The sequence below is a fragment of the Recurvomyces mirabilis genome (genome assembly GCF_035927965.1).
Source record: "Recurvomyces mirabilis strain CCFEE 5264 chromosome Unknown scaffold_4, whole genome shotgun sequence".
NCBI lineage: Eukaryota > Fungi > Ascomycota > Dothideomycetes > Mycosphaerellales > Teratosphaeriaceae > Recurvomyces > Recurvomyces mirabilis.
Genome location: NW_027041938.1, coordinates 567,206 through 581,124, shown reverse-complemented (window position 1 = coordinate 581,124; position 13,919 = coordinate 567,206). Strand labels below are relative to the sequence as shown.

Below are 13,919 nucleotides of genomic sequence, written 5' to 3'. Positions count from 1 at the left end.
CCACCACCACTCCCACCATGTCCGGAGGCACAGGGCAAAGTGAACTAGACTGCAGCCGCCCGTTCGTCGTCGAGACTACATTTGGTGGCGTCAACCTGCGTGCAAAGAAGGAAGGAGTTGATTCTGTAGCTGCAGACCACACATCTCCCCGATTTCGACAAATCCAGTCTCTCTCGTCGCTGACAATTTCAGGAAGATCTCTGACACATCTCGTCGCGAACCCAGACAATTCGGGAAGACGAAGGCCTGCTTGAATGCATACGACAGTTTGGACGACATGTAAGAACCACGTGATCATCTCATCGACCTTCCCAACAGCTTTCGTCGCCTCTCGTGGCTTTGCACTGGACGTGGCACATGAATACTTAGAACCATCCTCTCGTCCCGCCCTCAACGATACCCATCACGAAGCCCCCCCTGCCCCTCTGCCATAAATTCTCCCGAAAAAACCGAGATAAGCAGATCAGACATTCTCAACCGCCTCTCGAAAATTCCCCTCAAATATACTCCCTCTCCACAAAACTCCGTATCATACCCTCAGGACTCGCCTCATACTCCCTCAACACCACCTTTCCCCCCTCGAGGAAAGTATTGGCCTGTACAAAAACCTTCCTCGGCTTCGCCTGCGCCAAGACCTGCGGCCGTAACTTCCCGGCATACCATTCCCCGACATTAGTATAATCCTCGTACAACTTCTTGCCCGCTGCTAAGTCGGCGGTGGCTTTGTAGATTTGTAGCTTTTGGAGGAAGGAGTTGACGGCCGGTCGGCCATGGGATTGGATTTTGGTTTTGTCGAGGTGGATTTCGAGGTCCGAGAGGTCGGGTTGGGTGTGGTGGAGGGTGCAGAAGTCTGCGCCGGCTTCGAGGAAGACTTTGAGGATGGCGAAGCGGGCTTGCATGTGGGGTTGGCCCCATCTGCGGGCCGGAGGGTATCAGCACGCATGTATGACAAGGCGAGGTGGGACGTGGGACGTACTTGCGACTATTAGGGTCCCAGAACTGCAGCGCTGTGACACCTGCTCGTGCCATCTGGAGATAGCACGCATAGAGCACACTCCCCGCCTCACCCTCGATATCCTCTTGCCCGTTCCCAAAGCCGAAGATCTTGAGGATCCCATAGTCGGGACACAGACTCATGGCTACGCACTCAGCTCGGCACTCCTCGTACGAAGGACCCATGCCGCCGAATACCGATCCCCATGTCTCACCAGGTTTATAGTAAGTCTCGACGGGCGTTCCCGTGATGGGGCTAGTAGGTGGATTCTTATGGTCAAAGTTGAATTTACCCGGTTCGGTCTCTTGGAGCAGTTTGCCACAGCCATGACCTAGGAGTTCGTGAAGACCGACCTGGACCTCGAATGCTTCGTCTTTGTACTTCTCGAAGACTTCTTGGTCCTCGGAGCGGATGAACGGGATGCGTTCTTTGGGCGCGGCGGCACTGAGGACGTTGCCGAGGGAGACGTTCTTGAAGCCTTCGTTCTGGCGGATGTCGTCGTAGTTGGGGATCTGGTTTTGTGGTCTCTGTTAGTAAATGTGGTTGGTTATGGTATAGGGAGGCTGCCGGGTAGACAAACGTTGATGCCGGCTCTGGGAGATTTGTCAGCTCTCAAACAGTCTCTCGTTCGTCAGCAGGACTCTATACATACGGGATTCCGCTACCCGCAAAAGACAAAATCTCTAAGCTTGTGAAGTCGGGAGCAAGGAACTTGTCCTTCTCGAAGTCCTTCCCCCAAGGTAGTTTCGGGATCTGCGCTGGCGCGGCCTCGACCAACTTCCCAAATGCCTTGGTCCTCTCCTGGTTCACCATAGCCACAAACCCCTCCCACTCCCCTCGAATACCGTGAGGATCTCGGTAAGTCTCGATAAACCCAATGTTACACTCAACCAGTGGACCCTTGTCACGTATCTAGTGGCGTTGCGACTCCTTGTGAGCGAACATGGAGCCGTCGTGGAAGCTCTTGGCATACTCTGCATGCATCTTCGCCTCTTCGTCGTTAAGGGCATGCTTCTGCGCTTCCGTGATATTGCGGGCGATTTCGGCCATTTGGGGTTGGTAGTCGCCGTACACCAGATTCAGCTTCTTGCCGTTCTTCAACGTCCATTCAGTCTTCTCCGTATCATGGTGCGCTGGTTGAGCTACAGCGGCGGCTATCAGTACCTCATAATCACCTTTGCTCGTCTTGCGAAGACGTGTGTTCTCTGGCATGAGAGACTGCTCTTTGAGGAATGAGCTGACAAGTTCGATCTCGTCGTGAGTAATCGATGGTGAGTCGGGATAGTAAGTCGAGACATGGCCTTGGTCTGGATAGCCCAGGTGCATATGTGGCGTGGACATGGACTCATAGATCTCGTCCTTGAAAGTCTCGTATAGCTTTTGTGCTTCAGGTGATGTTCCAGCTAAGGCGGCGAACTTGTCTGGGGGCAGCCGAGGGATGAACTTGCTGTCGCCAAAGCTCTTGTAGTTACCAGTGTTGCCGATGAGCTGCGCCGCGTAGCTTAGGAAGTGCTTAAGATCTTCCTTTGAAAGGCCAGCTTTTGTGCCAAATGCTTGCCAATCTCCTAGGAGGTGTTAGCACTGCTAGCTGCTAAAAAGCACGCCAGCACCTTGTAAATCAACCGGCAGGCGGGGGATCCACTGGCAAACAGGCAGACCGAGCTAACATCCACAAGATGGCAATGCACAACTTACCTTGACACTGCTTATGCAGCGTGAGGATGAAGTCGAAGATGGCCTCGGATTCCGGCGATACCTGACGTAGATTGATCCTGGTTCCTGCAAATGCGGCTCGAGATATGTAGTGAGCATACAGCTTCTGTTCGTCGTCAAGTGCTTCGAAGTGCGGCTTAATAGCCAGAGGGACAATAGTAGGCGGGTCGTCAGCCAGGTACTGCTGCCGGGTGGCGTCGTCCATGGCTTCGATGACCATGGATGAGAATGTTGGATGTTACGTCTCCTCCACGGCTCTGTATATTGTCGTAATGTTTGTTCGGGATGTAGTAAGTGTGTTCAGGTCGAGGTTCTCGTGGCGCGTTGCTTCCCCAGAGATGCGTGCCTGCGCTAGCGGGAAGCTGTATGCAGGGCAAATTCGCATGACCTGAAGCGGTGGTGAAGAGGCTGATATTCTGTTTCATCTCTTTGTATACAAGACTATGTAATTATTCCTATGTGCGGGCACACAACTGCGTGCATCCCATGCGGGGTATTCCAGACCATTGCCAGCGCCAGGTTCACGCTCAGAAGCAGTATAAATAAGACCAAATTTGTACCCAATGTCGTAGAACATTATGCAGCGCTAAAGCGATCCAATACTTTTCTTTTCTCTTATACTAATTAACACATCACTCTCGATCTCCTACAAGAGAACAGCGAAGAGAGCACCGAGGCCGAGGAGGCCAGCAGATGCCATCTGGACGTTGTTGGCAGCGGAGGCAGCGCTGCTAGAGCTGGCAGCTCCTGATGCTGTGCCGGATGCAGCGCCGCTGCTGCGAGCAGTGGCAGAAGCACCGCTGCCGCTAGCGGCTGAGCCTGATGAACCGGAGCCGGAGGAGCCAGTCGCAGCAGCGGGCGCTGTCGCGACACCGCCAATGACAGTCGTGGTCGAGCTGCCGACGCTGACGGTGAAGTATGTAAGATGGCCGCTGATGTTCTGTGCGAGGGATGTGACGCCGATGGGGAGACCAGCTGGGATCGTAGCGACCGATGGCTGAGAGGTGAAGACGGAAGGTGCGCTTGGTTGGCCAGTAATGATACCGACAGAGTTGGTCTGGGTGAGCAGAGTGGTCGCAGGGTTCGAGTAGACGTAAGTAGTAGTTACGGTAGTCGAGCTATTAGAAACGGTCGCTGTCTGTCTCAATGTTAGCGTTGTTGCGAAATGCGATAGTAACTTTGTCAAGTACTCACTATCGTGCTCTGAGCCATAGCGGCGGCCACGAATGGCGCAGCGACAATGGTAGAGGCGCGCATATTGACGGAGGTGGGTTTGCTGTTGTTTGGTGTGGCGAAGAAGCCGTGGATTGATATTATCGATTGTATTGGTAGAACTGGATGCGCCGATTAGACTTGTGTGTAAGAGTGAGATGTCTGAGAGGATGGTCAGGGGCGAGCACATCATTTAATACTCTGGCGCGCAAGTCTGCACGCACAGAGCCTTGTCGTCGCTATTGCCATTCGAGGAAGAGCTAATTTGGCACAGCAACAACGCCTCCAGACTAGCTCAGCACACCCTTCCGCCACACCCCTGCTGCTTCTTCCAACGGCGCACTCGTCGCAGGAAGTGGGGTGGTATCCACTGTTGCCATCGAGACACTGGGTGTCCCGCATGCAACGCCCATGCCTATTGGCGGCAGCTGTAGTTCTACATGCTGTGCTAAGCATCAAACATACTGTAGCTATAAAAGTAGCTGTTGCTGACGCGTCTCGTGTTGAGGTGATCGCGCTTGCAGATGATCGGCTCCGGAGCTTATTAGACCAACAGCCATTCAAGAGCGCGCCGAGTGCACGGTGCCTGGGTGGATGTGCAAGAAGATGACCCGATGGCGAAGTACTCCGGCGGCGTATCGACCGTGCTCATAATGGCGTTTGTCCTGCCTTTTCCTTGAGAAGGATAAATGCAGCTTGCGTTATTACAGCGTTTTGTTTGAGGGCAGCAACGCGGTGGATCGCACAGCAACAGTGTCTCGAATCTAGCACCTGGAAGAGTTAGCTCCCCAGAGTTTCCGGTCGGCTTCGGCCCTGCATAACTAGCGCTATACCTCGAACCCATGCGGCTCAAAAATCTATTCTCACCGGTGGTGTCACCACGCTGTCAAGTACAGGATCCTCAAGCTCGATCGACATCGTGCACAAGACTCGCCTCAGCTAAGGATCGATCGTGCCAAATAGACACTATTCGCGTACTAGCAGCCAAGATTCAGATTCTGCACACGGCGAAGGATGCTGGACCAAGTACCTCTGTACCACCCCAGCCTTGAAATGGCTTGATTCCATGATGCGTGCACTGCTGGTACATATATCGACTGCATCTGACCAAACCCCCAAGGAACGTAGCGAGTATTCATGATCGCCCTGCTTCAAGGATACTGGACAACGATCATCGTCGGGACCTCTTCAACGATGGTGAAATACTCTTGATACGCGCAACGAAAGCTACCAGAGCATCTCGATCGACAATGTATGTAGCCAAGGTATTGCTCGCAGCCACGGTTGAGGCACATCGTCCTCTGATCTTATACCTTGAGCAGAATGGACAAATACCAACACTTCACTCGCCTCGTATCTTGGCCGGATCCGGAGAAATGTGGTGCCGCGTATGGACTTCGTTCGACCACCGGGCGGCGCTGCAAACCACTGGCAACAACTATATACCGTAGTGTTGCCCAGCACCGCAATCTCTCTCAACAATTACTCTAGCCGCCGTAAGCTCATCGCGCGATCGTGGAACGCGCGGAAGACAGATAAGTATTTTCTTGCTCGCACCGAGCTTTCCTTCCTATCTCACACTCTCACCCTCTTCGTCCTCCTGTTCTTCACGATACAACACTCTTTCTTAGAGCTTTCTTGCCCGCACTTCTTGGGCCATCACGTACGAATACGCCGCTGTCTCGTGTAAGTGACATGTATCATCGTTGGCTGTACAGTGGTGCTCGGTCGGAATTGGATTCTGACGTAAAGCTCCAAGATATCACAAGGAAGAACCAACATGGCGCCTCACGCAAACGATAGCGATGGCAGTGCAACCGGAATAGCCGTTGAGCAGGTACGTGAGTCTGGCAACACCGGTTTCACGGTGGACTCGCCAAATGTTACATATACGCCCGAGACCATGCAAGCCAAGTACACGTACCGCACAACGAGCGTCGGCTTCAACAACGGCCAATACAAGGCATCACCCAAAGAGTCGAAGTACGATTTCAAGACGGAGCGTAAGGTTGGCAAAGTTGGTGTCATGCTTGTTGGCTGGGGTGGAGTAAGCATTGCCTGACCAGAATCTTCTTTACTTTCATGTGCTGACGGAACAGAACAACGGCTCTACCGTCACTGCTGGTATCATCGCCAACCGTCGCAAGCTTGAGTGGGAGACCAAAGAGGGACCACGTGCTGCCAATTATTACGGCTCTGTTGTAATGTCGTCGACGCTCAAACTCGGCGAAGACACAACCACTGGTAAAGACGTCAACATCCCATTACACAGCCTATTGCCTATGGTCCACCCGAACGACCTTGTCATTGGGGGTTGGGATATCAGCAAGATGGACATCGCCTCCGCCATGGACCGTGCACAAGTGCTCGAACCGACCTTGAAGTCGCTCGTTCGCAAAGAAATGGCTCAGATGGTGCCGCTGCCGAGTATCTACTATCCCGACTTCATAGCCGCGAACCAAGAGGACCGTGCAGATAATGTCGTCGAGGGCTCAAAGGCCTCTGACAAGCACGTCGAGCATCTCCGCAAGGACATCCGTGATTTCAAGAGCGCCAACGGCCTCGATAAGGTGATTGTGCTCTGGACCGCAAATACTGAGCGTTTCGCCGACATAGTACCTGGCGTAAACGATACTGCCGACAATCTTCTACAAGCTATCAGCAACGGCCACGAAGAAGTCGCACCATCTACTGTATTTGCCGTCGCTTGCATCCTCGAGAATACACCATTCATCAACGGCTCGCCACAGAATACCTTCGTGCCGGGTTGCATTCAGCTAGCTGAGAAGCACAGTGCCTTTATCGGTGGCGACGACTTCAAGTCGGGACAGACGAAAATGAAGTCTGCCCTCGTCGACTTCATGATCAATGCCGGCATCAAGCTGACCTCGATTTCCTCCTACAACCATCTTGGCAACAACGACGGCAAGAATTTGTCATCGCAGAAGCAATTCAGGAGCAAAGAGATCAGCAAATCTAATGTCGTGGACGACATGGTCGCTGCCAACAATGTGCTGTACAAGGAAGGCGAGCACCCTGACCATTGCGTCGTGATCAAGTACATGCCGGCTGTTGGTGACAACAAGCGTGCGCTGGACGAGTATTATGCTGAGGTATTTGCTATGCATCGTCGATGCTTAAGCATATCGCTAACCACAACAGATCTTCCTCGGCGGCCACCAAACAATATCCATGTTCAACGTCTGCGAAGACTCGTTGCTCGCATCGCCACTTATCATTGATCTGGTGCTTATCGCTGAGCTGTTCACCCGAATACAGTGGCGTAAGGATGGCGAGCAAGACTGGAAGAGCTTCCACTCTGTCCTCAGCGTATTGAGCTACATGCTCAAGGCGCCGCTCACACCACCCGGCACACCCGTGGTCAACGCTCTGGCCAAGCAGCGTAGTGCCCTCATAAACATCATGAAGGCCTGCGTTGGCCTTGAGCCAGAGAACGACATGACGCTGGAGCACAAGCTTTTCTGAACATAGATGGGCAATGGTAGCATCTCGATCACGGTTGAGCGCTATGGAAATAGATAATCGAGGTTATTTCTGTTTGAGCAGTAGGTAGTCTCTTGCTGATAGCGTCCTGAATACACCATACAGTCCAGAGAATGGCCAAGTATTCCATATCACATTGCGAAGCCATCCTGACCATGTCGTTGTATCGCTGTCTGATTGCGACAGGTCGACCTTTGTCTTCTCGAACACAGTGGGCAGATACGTTGCATTGTACTTTTCTCGGAGATCGTTGTACCTGCAAATCATCAGCTCCGGCTCCTGATATCAAATGAACCTATATTTGCTCTCTTACCATTCACGGTCATATATCGAGTCAAACTCGTCCTCGGTATAGTACTGCTGGGCGTACAGCCATTTCACGCCGCCAAGCTCACACACCTTGCTCTCGAGCAGGCGGTTCTGCTCGACGAAGCGGGAATATGTCGTAGAGCCTGGTCCCCATACTCCGATGTTGACGTAAAGCGAGTCGCCTTTCTCTTCCTTTCGTATATCATCATGTCTAGGATGCAGTGCAAGCTCCTGCTTTGGCTGGAAAGGGCAGAGCCACAGTGGCCAGAAGTCGAACTCATTGCTGACATATTCGATGAACTTCTCAGCGGACGCTTTGGGCAGGAGCAAGTCTTGAATCATGTACTTCTTGGCATGGCCAGATGCATGTAGGGCATGGTACATGACCCTCGTATGCATGAAGTAGTCCAGAAGGTAACGGGTGATGCGGTTGAAGGGGACCAGAAAGTACTTGAAGGCATACCGTCCCGTCCAAAAGGCGCCTCGATCATAGCGGAAGAGGTAGTCTCGCAAGGGTGTAGCCTCTTTCACTGCTTCAAGGCTACCGCGAGTGATTCGGTCCGCATGTATGTAATGCCAGGGATCCGTAGCTCGCGCGAATCGCTGTGTTCTGGTACGGCTGGCGACCTCGTCTGTGAGCTTTCCGCTAATGATGACACCGCGGTCTTTTGCAAGCATGATACCATCGACATAGTCGTTGGTTTCGGCTTCGCATGCAGCCTTCAGTGCGGCCAAGGTCTCTTTAATGCTCGAGGTAGGCTGATACGTCAGCTCGACGTACTGCTTTGCATCGATGAGCTGTAGCTCTAGTAGGACTGTCACGCCAAGAGTTCCGAAGGTGCCTACGAGTCTGTCAGAGTGCTACGGGGATCTTTACTCTCATGGTGAGGTCTACCTGCCGCAGCATAAAACAGATCCGAGTGTTCAGTCGGAGACGCGGTCACAATCTCACCAGTGGCCAGCACGATCTCGATCCAGTTTACGGTACTATCGAAGAACCCATACTTGAAGCCAGAGCTCTCGCCTGCAGTCCCTGCGAAGCCGCCACCGACCGTGATACCTGGGAACTCCATCACTACCGGAGGTACAAGTCCGTAAGGCATGACGGCGTCCACAAGTCGGTCCATTGGTACGTTCGGCTCGACCAGACATGTCTTGCTTTTGTCATCGATCTTGAGCACATGATTGAGCTGTGAAGTGTCGACCATACGTTCTGGGTCGATTTTGCGACTCTGGGTTGAGTTTGTTGAGCCATGGTATAGGCGGAAAGGCACCTACTTGGTTGTCAGCATTATGGACGAGGATATTGGACTTCTGACAGGGACCTACTTGTTTTTGGTGGAAGCTGAAGATTTGAGAGGATATATGCGCTACTGCTTCTTGGTGGGCTTCCATCGTTGAAGTCCTTGTGATGGAACTAGTGTCTTAGAGTATTGGCTTTGCGTTCTTCTTGATGTTATGGTATCGTCTGAACTTCGAGATTTTCACCAGCCTCTAACATGGCGAGTCCTTGTAACGAGATACTCGGAAGGAGAACAGGCAGCAGCTGAGGCATGTTCTACTCCACTTCTTCTTGCCTTGATTTCAGTGATGCACGTTTGAACGTTCTTTTCAAGCTCCCGCTGTGCTACACCACCCGCGAACCTAGCTCCTTGCGTTGAATCCTACATGTACTTCCGATGCGCGTGCATTTGCGAGGTCTGCACGAAGAGAGAAAGGATGAGAAGATGACAGTTCTGCACTAGACGAGTGCTGATGGCACGCTGTTATTCGGCTCGAACGCTGCATTACATGAGGATTCCAATACCGCCCAACACCAACGCTAATCACGGCACACTTAGCAGTAGTCCTGCTTTTACCGTCTACCCGCCTGAGACTCTGCACGAGAACGAGTGCTTCTCCTGGAGCTCGTTCTCGATAGACTACCCCTCTCGTTCCTGAAACTCTCACGGGTATTGATGCGGTCCAGGTCGAAAGGGCTATAGTCGTAAGACCTGGTATGGGCCGGACCAGATGGTCGTCGCTGCTTCGTCTTGATTGTCTCGAATGTGCTGCCCGTCTGCGCCATACGTTCCGGCTCGTACGAGTAATCGATAGCTTCTTGCTCTTCGTCTTCTCGTTCTTCCTGACCTTCCTTCTCCTTCTCAGCCTTGTCCTCCTCATGAGGCGAGGCAACAGCAGTATCGGCATCACTAGTGCCTTCGTCATGTTCCTCACTGTCCTGCATCTGTTGCTGCATCTTTCTCATGAAGGCCTCAGCCTCTGCAGCATACTTGCACTTCTTCCGGATCTGTGGTCCGTACTTGTAAAACAAGAATGGGAAAGGAACACAGACCAAGGCCAGGAATGCTGGGACAGATGAAGCCCAATGTATGCCCAGACCGTTGTACATCTGCAAATCGTTAGCGTACGCTCAATGCTGTGGGCTGGAAGAGTCTTGACTTGCCTGAGTGGTGAAGAGTGGAAAGACCGCGCCGAAGACCGAACGGAGCACAGCGTTGGCCGCAAGGACGGAGGCTGCGAAGATGGTGTCTGTACTAAAGTCAGTGTCCATTGTCATATTCTTCTGTCGAGAACACTGGTAGTATGACTTACAACTATCGATGAGGTAATTCATGATGCCCAGGAAGACTAGGATCATGCCAAACCCGAAAGGTACGCCGGCAGCTATGGATACCATGTAGTGTATGCTGGGATAATTGGTCCACGCGAACCTAGGATGTGGTCAGCCAAGCGAAGATAGAGGTCATGGGACGAATGACCTGAACTCACCAGAAGAGGGCAATCGGTATAGCAATTCCACCGATCATACAGATGGGTAGACGGGCTTCTGGAGGCGCAAAGCCATCGTTTGCGTCTGCCACCTTGACATATGTCTTATTGTCCCAGATACAGTACGCCACAGCGATGACCATGCCAACGGCGAGACCAAGGAACGCCAGGCCACCGATACCTGCACTCCAGCCACGATTCTCCTGGTACACGATAGGGCTGTAATTGACCAACAGTCAGCAGGTCTCCAAATCGTCATGTTATGTTCAAACTTACAAGGCGCCGAACAGCATATAGAGCGTGCCATATATGATGGCCATGTAAATACTCAAGAGTAGGACGATCGGCTCCTTGAAGAGCAGAATCCACGGTCGAGAAAGCGAAGTCTTGAAGACGTGGCCAAATGTGGTCGGCCCTTGGTCGACATCACCTTGGCTACGATATACCTTACCAGTCATCTTGCTCAGCTTCTTGGCACGCTGGCGCTGAATGACTGGAGGATACGTCTCAGGTATAAGAAATGATCCGAGGATCCAAAGAGCTCCAGTGAAGATGGCCATGATGCCTTCCAGCCAACGCCAACCAATAGTCTCGCCTACAAAACCACCGACGATGGGCCCGATGACTGGTCCAAGGAATGGTGCTGCCGCAAAGAGCGACATTGCGAGACCACGCTCCTTAGCTGGGAAGATATCGGCGATGACACCGCCAGCATTGGTCAGAGGCGAAGAACCAAAAGCTCCGGCGAAGAATCGCATGATGATCAGAGTCCAGATGTTTTTCGAGCCAGCAGCACCAGCATTAAATGCCGTAAGTGCGCCGTAGGTTATCACGTAGAGTACTTGACGGCCGAATAGCTCGGATAACGGTGCCCATAACAGTGGGCCTACTCCTTTGTCAGCCTCATGCACGAAAGAGTCCACGTTTTCAAGGTGACACATACCGACCGCAAAGCCAACAACGAACAACGACAGGCCGAGGGTGAAGACCTCCTGACTGCATTGGAACTCCTCAATGACTTCCTTGCTACCACCAGAGAATGCGCTGGACACAAAAGCCACGGCCAGTGTAGCAAATGCTACAAGCATGGTGAGGCTCCATTTCTTGACTGCGCCATACCTCATGGGGTTGCGAGGGTCGTTGTCAATCCATGTGACAACGTATGGATCGTCCTCAGTACCAGAACCATGATAGTGGTGATTCACAACTTCTGGAGTGATGCCGGCTTGATCGAAGACTTGCTTCAAATGTGGAATCTGTGTCGCTTTGCCAGACTCCAGATCCTTCTCGCCGTGGCTCATGGCGACGGGCTTGTCCTAGACCAGATCCTGGGAAGGTGATATGCTATACGATGTCGGTGCCAGTGTCCAATGAATTATGGCCTTAGAGTGGTAGCGTCCCAGGATAGGTCGTCAATGGCGCAAATCGAGATGGATGAAAGATGAGATGTGTATACCAATACTGCGGCATCTACGCTGTTGTGCCATTACATAGTAAAGAAAACACCGTCGTCACTGACAAACTCTAACCATACTTAGCTTACACATAACAGTACTATAGTTGGGCGCTTGGTAGAAACGGTGGCGAGATGCTTGCCGGTGCCGTGATGAGCCCTTCCAAAGACCAAATAATGCAATCGGGCTCCGAGCACAAAATTAAGCTTTCGACGCCGCGGGTGACATCACCACCAAAAATCTTAGTCGATTCGACGCGCAACTCGGTGTTAATGCAGGCGGCCACCGAGACGGACATCGACCTCGGAAGAAGTGAGTTCCTGATCAAAATAATGCTACTGACTCGCAATAGTGTCCCGGTACTTGTCACAACCCGTCCTTGCCACATGGACGACAGCAGCGATCCGCCCGGTGCGGGTGAAACCCTGCATCGTTGAACCACGTTTCTATCGTGGCCTGTACCAGCATATTCTTAGCACGGACAATCTACGTCGGTCTCGCTGCCTCTGCTGACTACCTCTTACATGTTGAGAGGTTCACACGCCGGCATATGTAGGTAGTCGCCTTTAACGGAAAGCAGAAGATCAATATCCACTTTGTGAAACCTCGTCGCGAGACCTTCAGCCGTCCAGGTCAAGCTGGTAAATCTACTCCATGCGTCTTGCCATACTTGTAGACGGTGCTTTCCATATCTGGCCCAATGAGCAACCAAGCGACATTGACCGCCCAGGCAAAAACAGTATCGATGAATCTGTTGTTCCTCGGACTGCCACTCAACGCTCCGGCACGCATAGCATGACCAAGCCACTGCGTCGTGATCAGGTAGCCGCCTTTCTCCAGGCTCTTGACGGCAACAGCAGCGACTCGGTCCTCCGTTTGAGCTGGGTCGCCTTCTTCCAGTAGGTGAGTGACTGGATGCTTGGTCAAGTTCTCGTTTTCATTTCCGGGTGTTTGGATCCCGCCTGGTAGTACACAATGGATGTTCACATCTGCTCGAGGTCCAGTGTCCGGATGCGCGCGGCGATAGCCGTTGTACAGATTCACCTCACTTCGGAGCGTATCTGCCAAGGAGCGTAGTGCAGCCTTCGCAGGCGAGTATGGCGCGTAGCCTGCCACACCAACAAAGCAGGCCGTGGAGGAGGTCATGATGAAATGTCGGGGCCTAGCGGCTTGAGACTGTCCAGCCGTGGATACAGAAATCGATTTGGCAGGTCGGAGCCATGATTTGAGGGTTGCATGAGCGAGGTAACAGGCCGCAAGGTAATTGATGTCAATTTGGCTTCGAAGGTCTTCTATCGAAGTTTCGATGAACAGTGCAGGGCGCGCAAAGCCCGCATTCGCCCAGACAACATCTGGCGGACTTCCGGCATTCCACTCGGTGACCTCGTTGATGATGCGAATGTTCTCTTCTGCGCTGGTGACATCTGCGCTTATGGCAAGGAACCTTTGGGACGGTCGCGCGGCTGCACTCTATGAGGTGTCAGAGGACAAGCAGATGATAGTGACCAGAAGGATACATACTGAGATGTACTTCAATGCCTCGTCAAGTTTCTGCTGATTGCGTGCTACGATGACAACATTCGCACCTTTGGATGCCAAGAGTCTCCCGACTGCTTTGCCCATACCTTGCGACCCGCCCGTGACCATCACAGTCTGCTTTATGTTAGTAATATGTAAGACCTGCTTGGGATGAATCTGACCTACGCCTCCTTTCACATCGAAGTGGTTGGCGCTGGAGAAGAAACCCATGATATCGCTAGCTAGCGCGGCAACGACTACACAAAGTAACGCGGTGGCCCAGTAGAACAGTCCAGACGAAGTCATGCTGCCAGGCGGCTACATGTATGCAGTGACAAACGCTTTAGTTCTATATGGCGGGAGTTGGGGGCTCATAATAATATCCAAGGATGAATAAGCACTCGCGCTAGTAATGCGAGCTTGAAATCTAATAATCTTGGAGG

General features: G+C 52.5%; 7 protein-coding genes across 7 annotated transcripts; 1 reads left to right on the top strand and 6 right to left on the bottom strand.

The window, feature by feature from the left end:
• Positions 1-497: 497 nt before the first annotated feature.
• On the bottom strand, positions 498-1,807 carry LTS14_002072 (uncharacterized protein; the record flags this gene model as incomplete). Its single annotated transcript, XM_064834779.1, has 4 exons — positions 498-915; positions 977-1,506; positions 1,575-1,587; positions 1,647-1,807. 4 exons carry the CDS (start codon positions 1,805-1,807, stop codon positions 498-500), a joined length of 1,122 nt encoding a protein of 373 aa, XP_064697650.1.
• A 99-nt stretch (positions 1,808-1,906) lies between these two features.
• On the bottom strand, positions 1,907-2,927 carry LTS14_002071 (uncharacterized protein; the record flags this gene model as incomplete). The annotated part of the gene is made up of 2 exons (XM_064834778.1): positions 1,907-2,559; positions 2,690-2,927. 2 exons carry the CDS (start codon positions 2,925-2,927, stop codon positions 1,907-1,909), a joined length of 891 nt encoding a protein of 296 aa, XP_064697649.1.
• Positions 2,928-3,353: 426 nt separating this feature from the next.
• LTS14_002070 (uncharacterized protein) lies at positions 3,354-3,964 on the bottom strand (the record flags this gene model as incomplete). Its single annotated transcript, XM_064834777.1, has 2 exons — positions 3,354-3,845; positions 3,902-3,964. The coding sequence occupies 2 exons, from the start codon at positions 3,962-3,964 to the stop codon at positions 3,354-3,356; spliced, it is 555 nt and encodes a 184-aa protein (XP_064697648.1).
• A 1,735-nt stretch (positions 3,965-5,699) lies between these two features.
• INO1 (Myo-inositol-1-phosphate synthase) lies at positions 5,700-7,405 on the top strand (the record flags this gene model as incomplete). The annotated part of the gene is made up of 3 exons (XM_064834776.1): positions 5,700-5,966; positions 6,019-7,032; positions 7,082-7,405. 3 exons carry the CDS (start codon positions 5,700-5,702, stop codon positions 7,403-7,405), a joined length of 1,605 nt encoding a protein of 534 aa, XP_064697647.1.
• Positions 7,406-7,468: 63 nt separating this feature from the next.
• On the bottom strand, positions 7,469-9,127 carry LTS14_002068 (uncharacterized protein; the record flags this gene model as incomplete). Its single annotated transcript, XM_064834775.1, has 4 exons — positions 7,469-7,679; positions 7,737-8,574; positions 8,628-9,006; positions 9,062-9,127. 4 exons carry the CDS (start codon positions 9,125-9,127, stop codon positions 7,469-7,471), a joined length of 1,494 nt encoding a protein of 497 aa, XP_064697646.1.
• A 460-nt stretch (positions 9,128-9,587) lies between these two features.
• Positions 9,588-11,805, bottom strand: MFS2_1 (MFS siderochrome iron transporter 1; the record flags this gene model as incomplete). Its single annotated transcript, XM_064834774.1, has 6 exons — positions 9,588-10,124; positions 10,203-10,264; positions 10,328-10,446; positions 10,505-10,723; positions 10,781-11,390; positions 11,448-11,805. 6 exons carry the CDS (start codon positions 11,803-11,805, stop codon positions 9,588-9,590), a joined length of 1,905 nt encoding a protein of 634 aa, XP_064697645.1.
• Positions 11,806-12,591: 786 nt separating this feature from the next.
• On the bottom strand, positions 12,592-13,782 carry TSC10 (3-dehydrosphinganine reductase; the record flags this gene model as incomplete). The annotated part of the gene is made up of 3 exons (XM_064834773.1): positions 12,592-13,428; positions 13,480-13,611; positions 13,663-13,782. The coding sequence occupies 3 exons, from the start codon at positions 13,780-13,782 to the stop codon at positions 12,592-12,594; spliced, it is 1,089 nt and encodes a 362-aa protein (XP_064697644.1).
• Between the last annotated feature and the right edge of the window lie 137 nt (positions 13,783-13,919).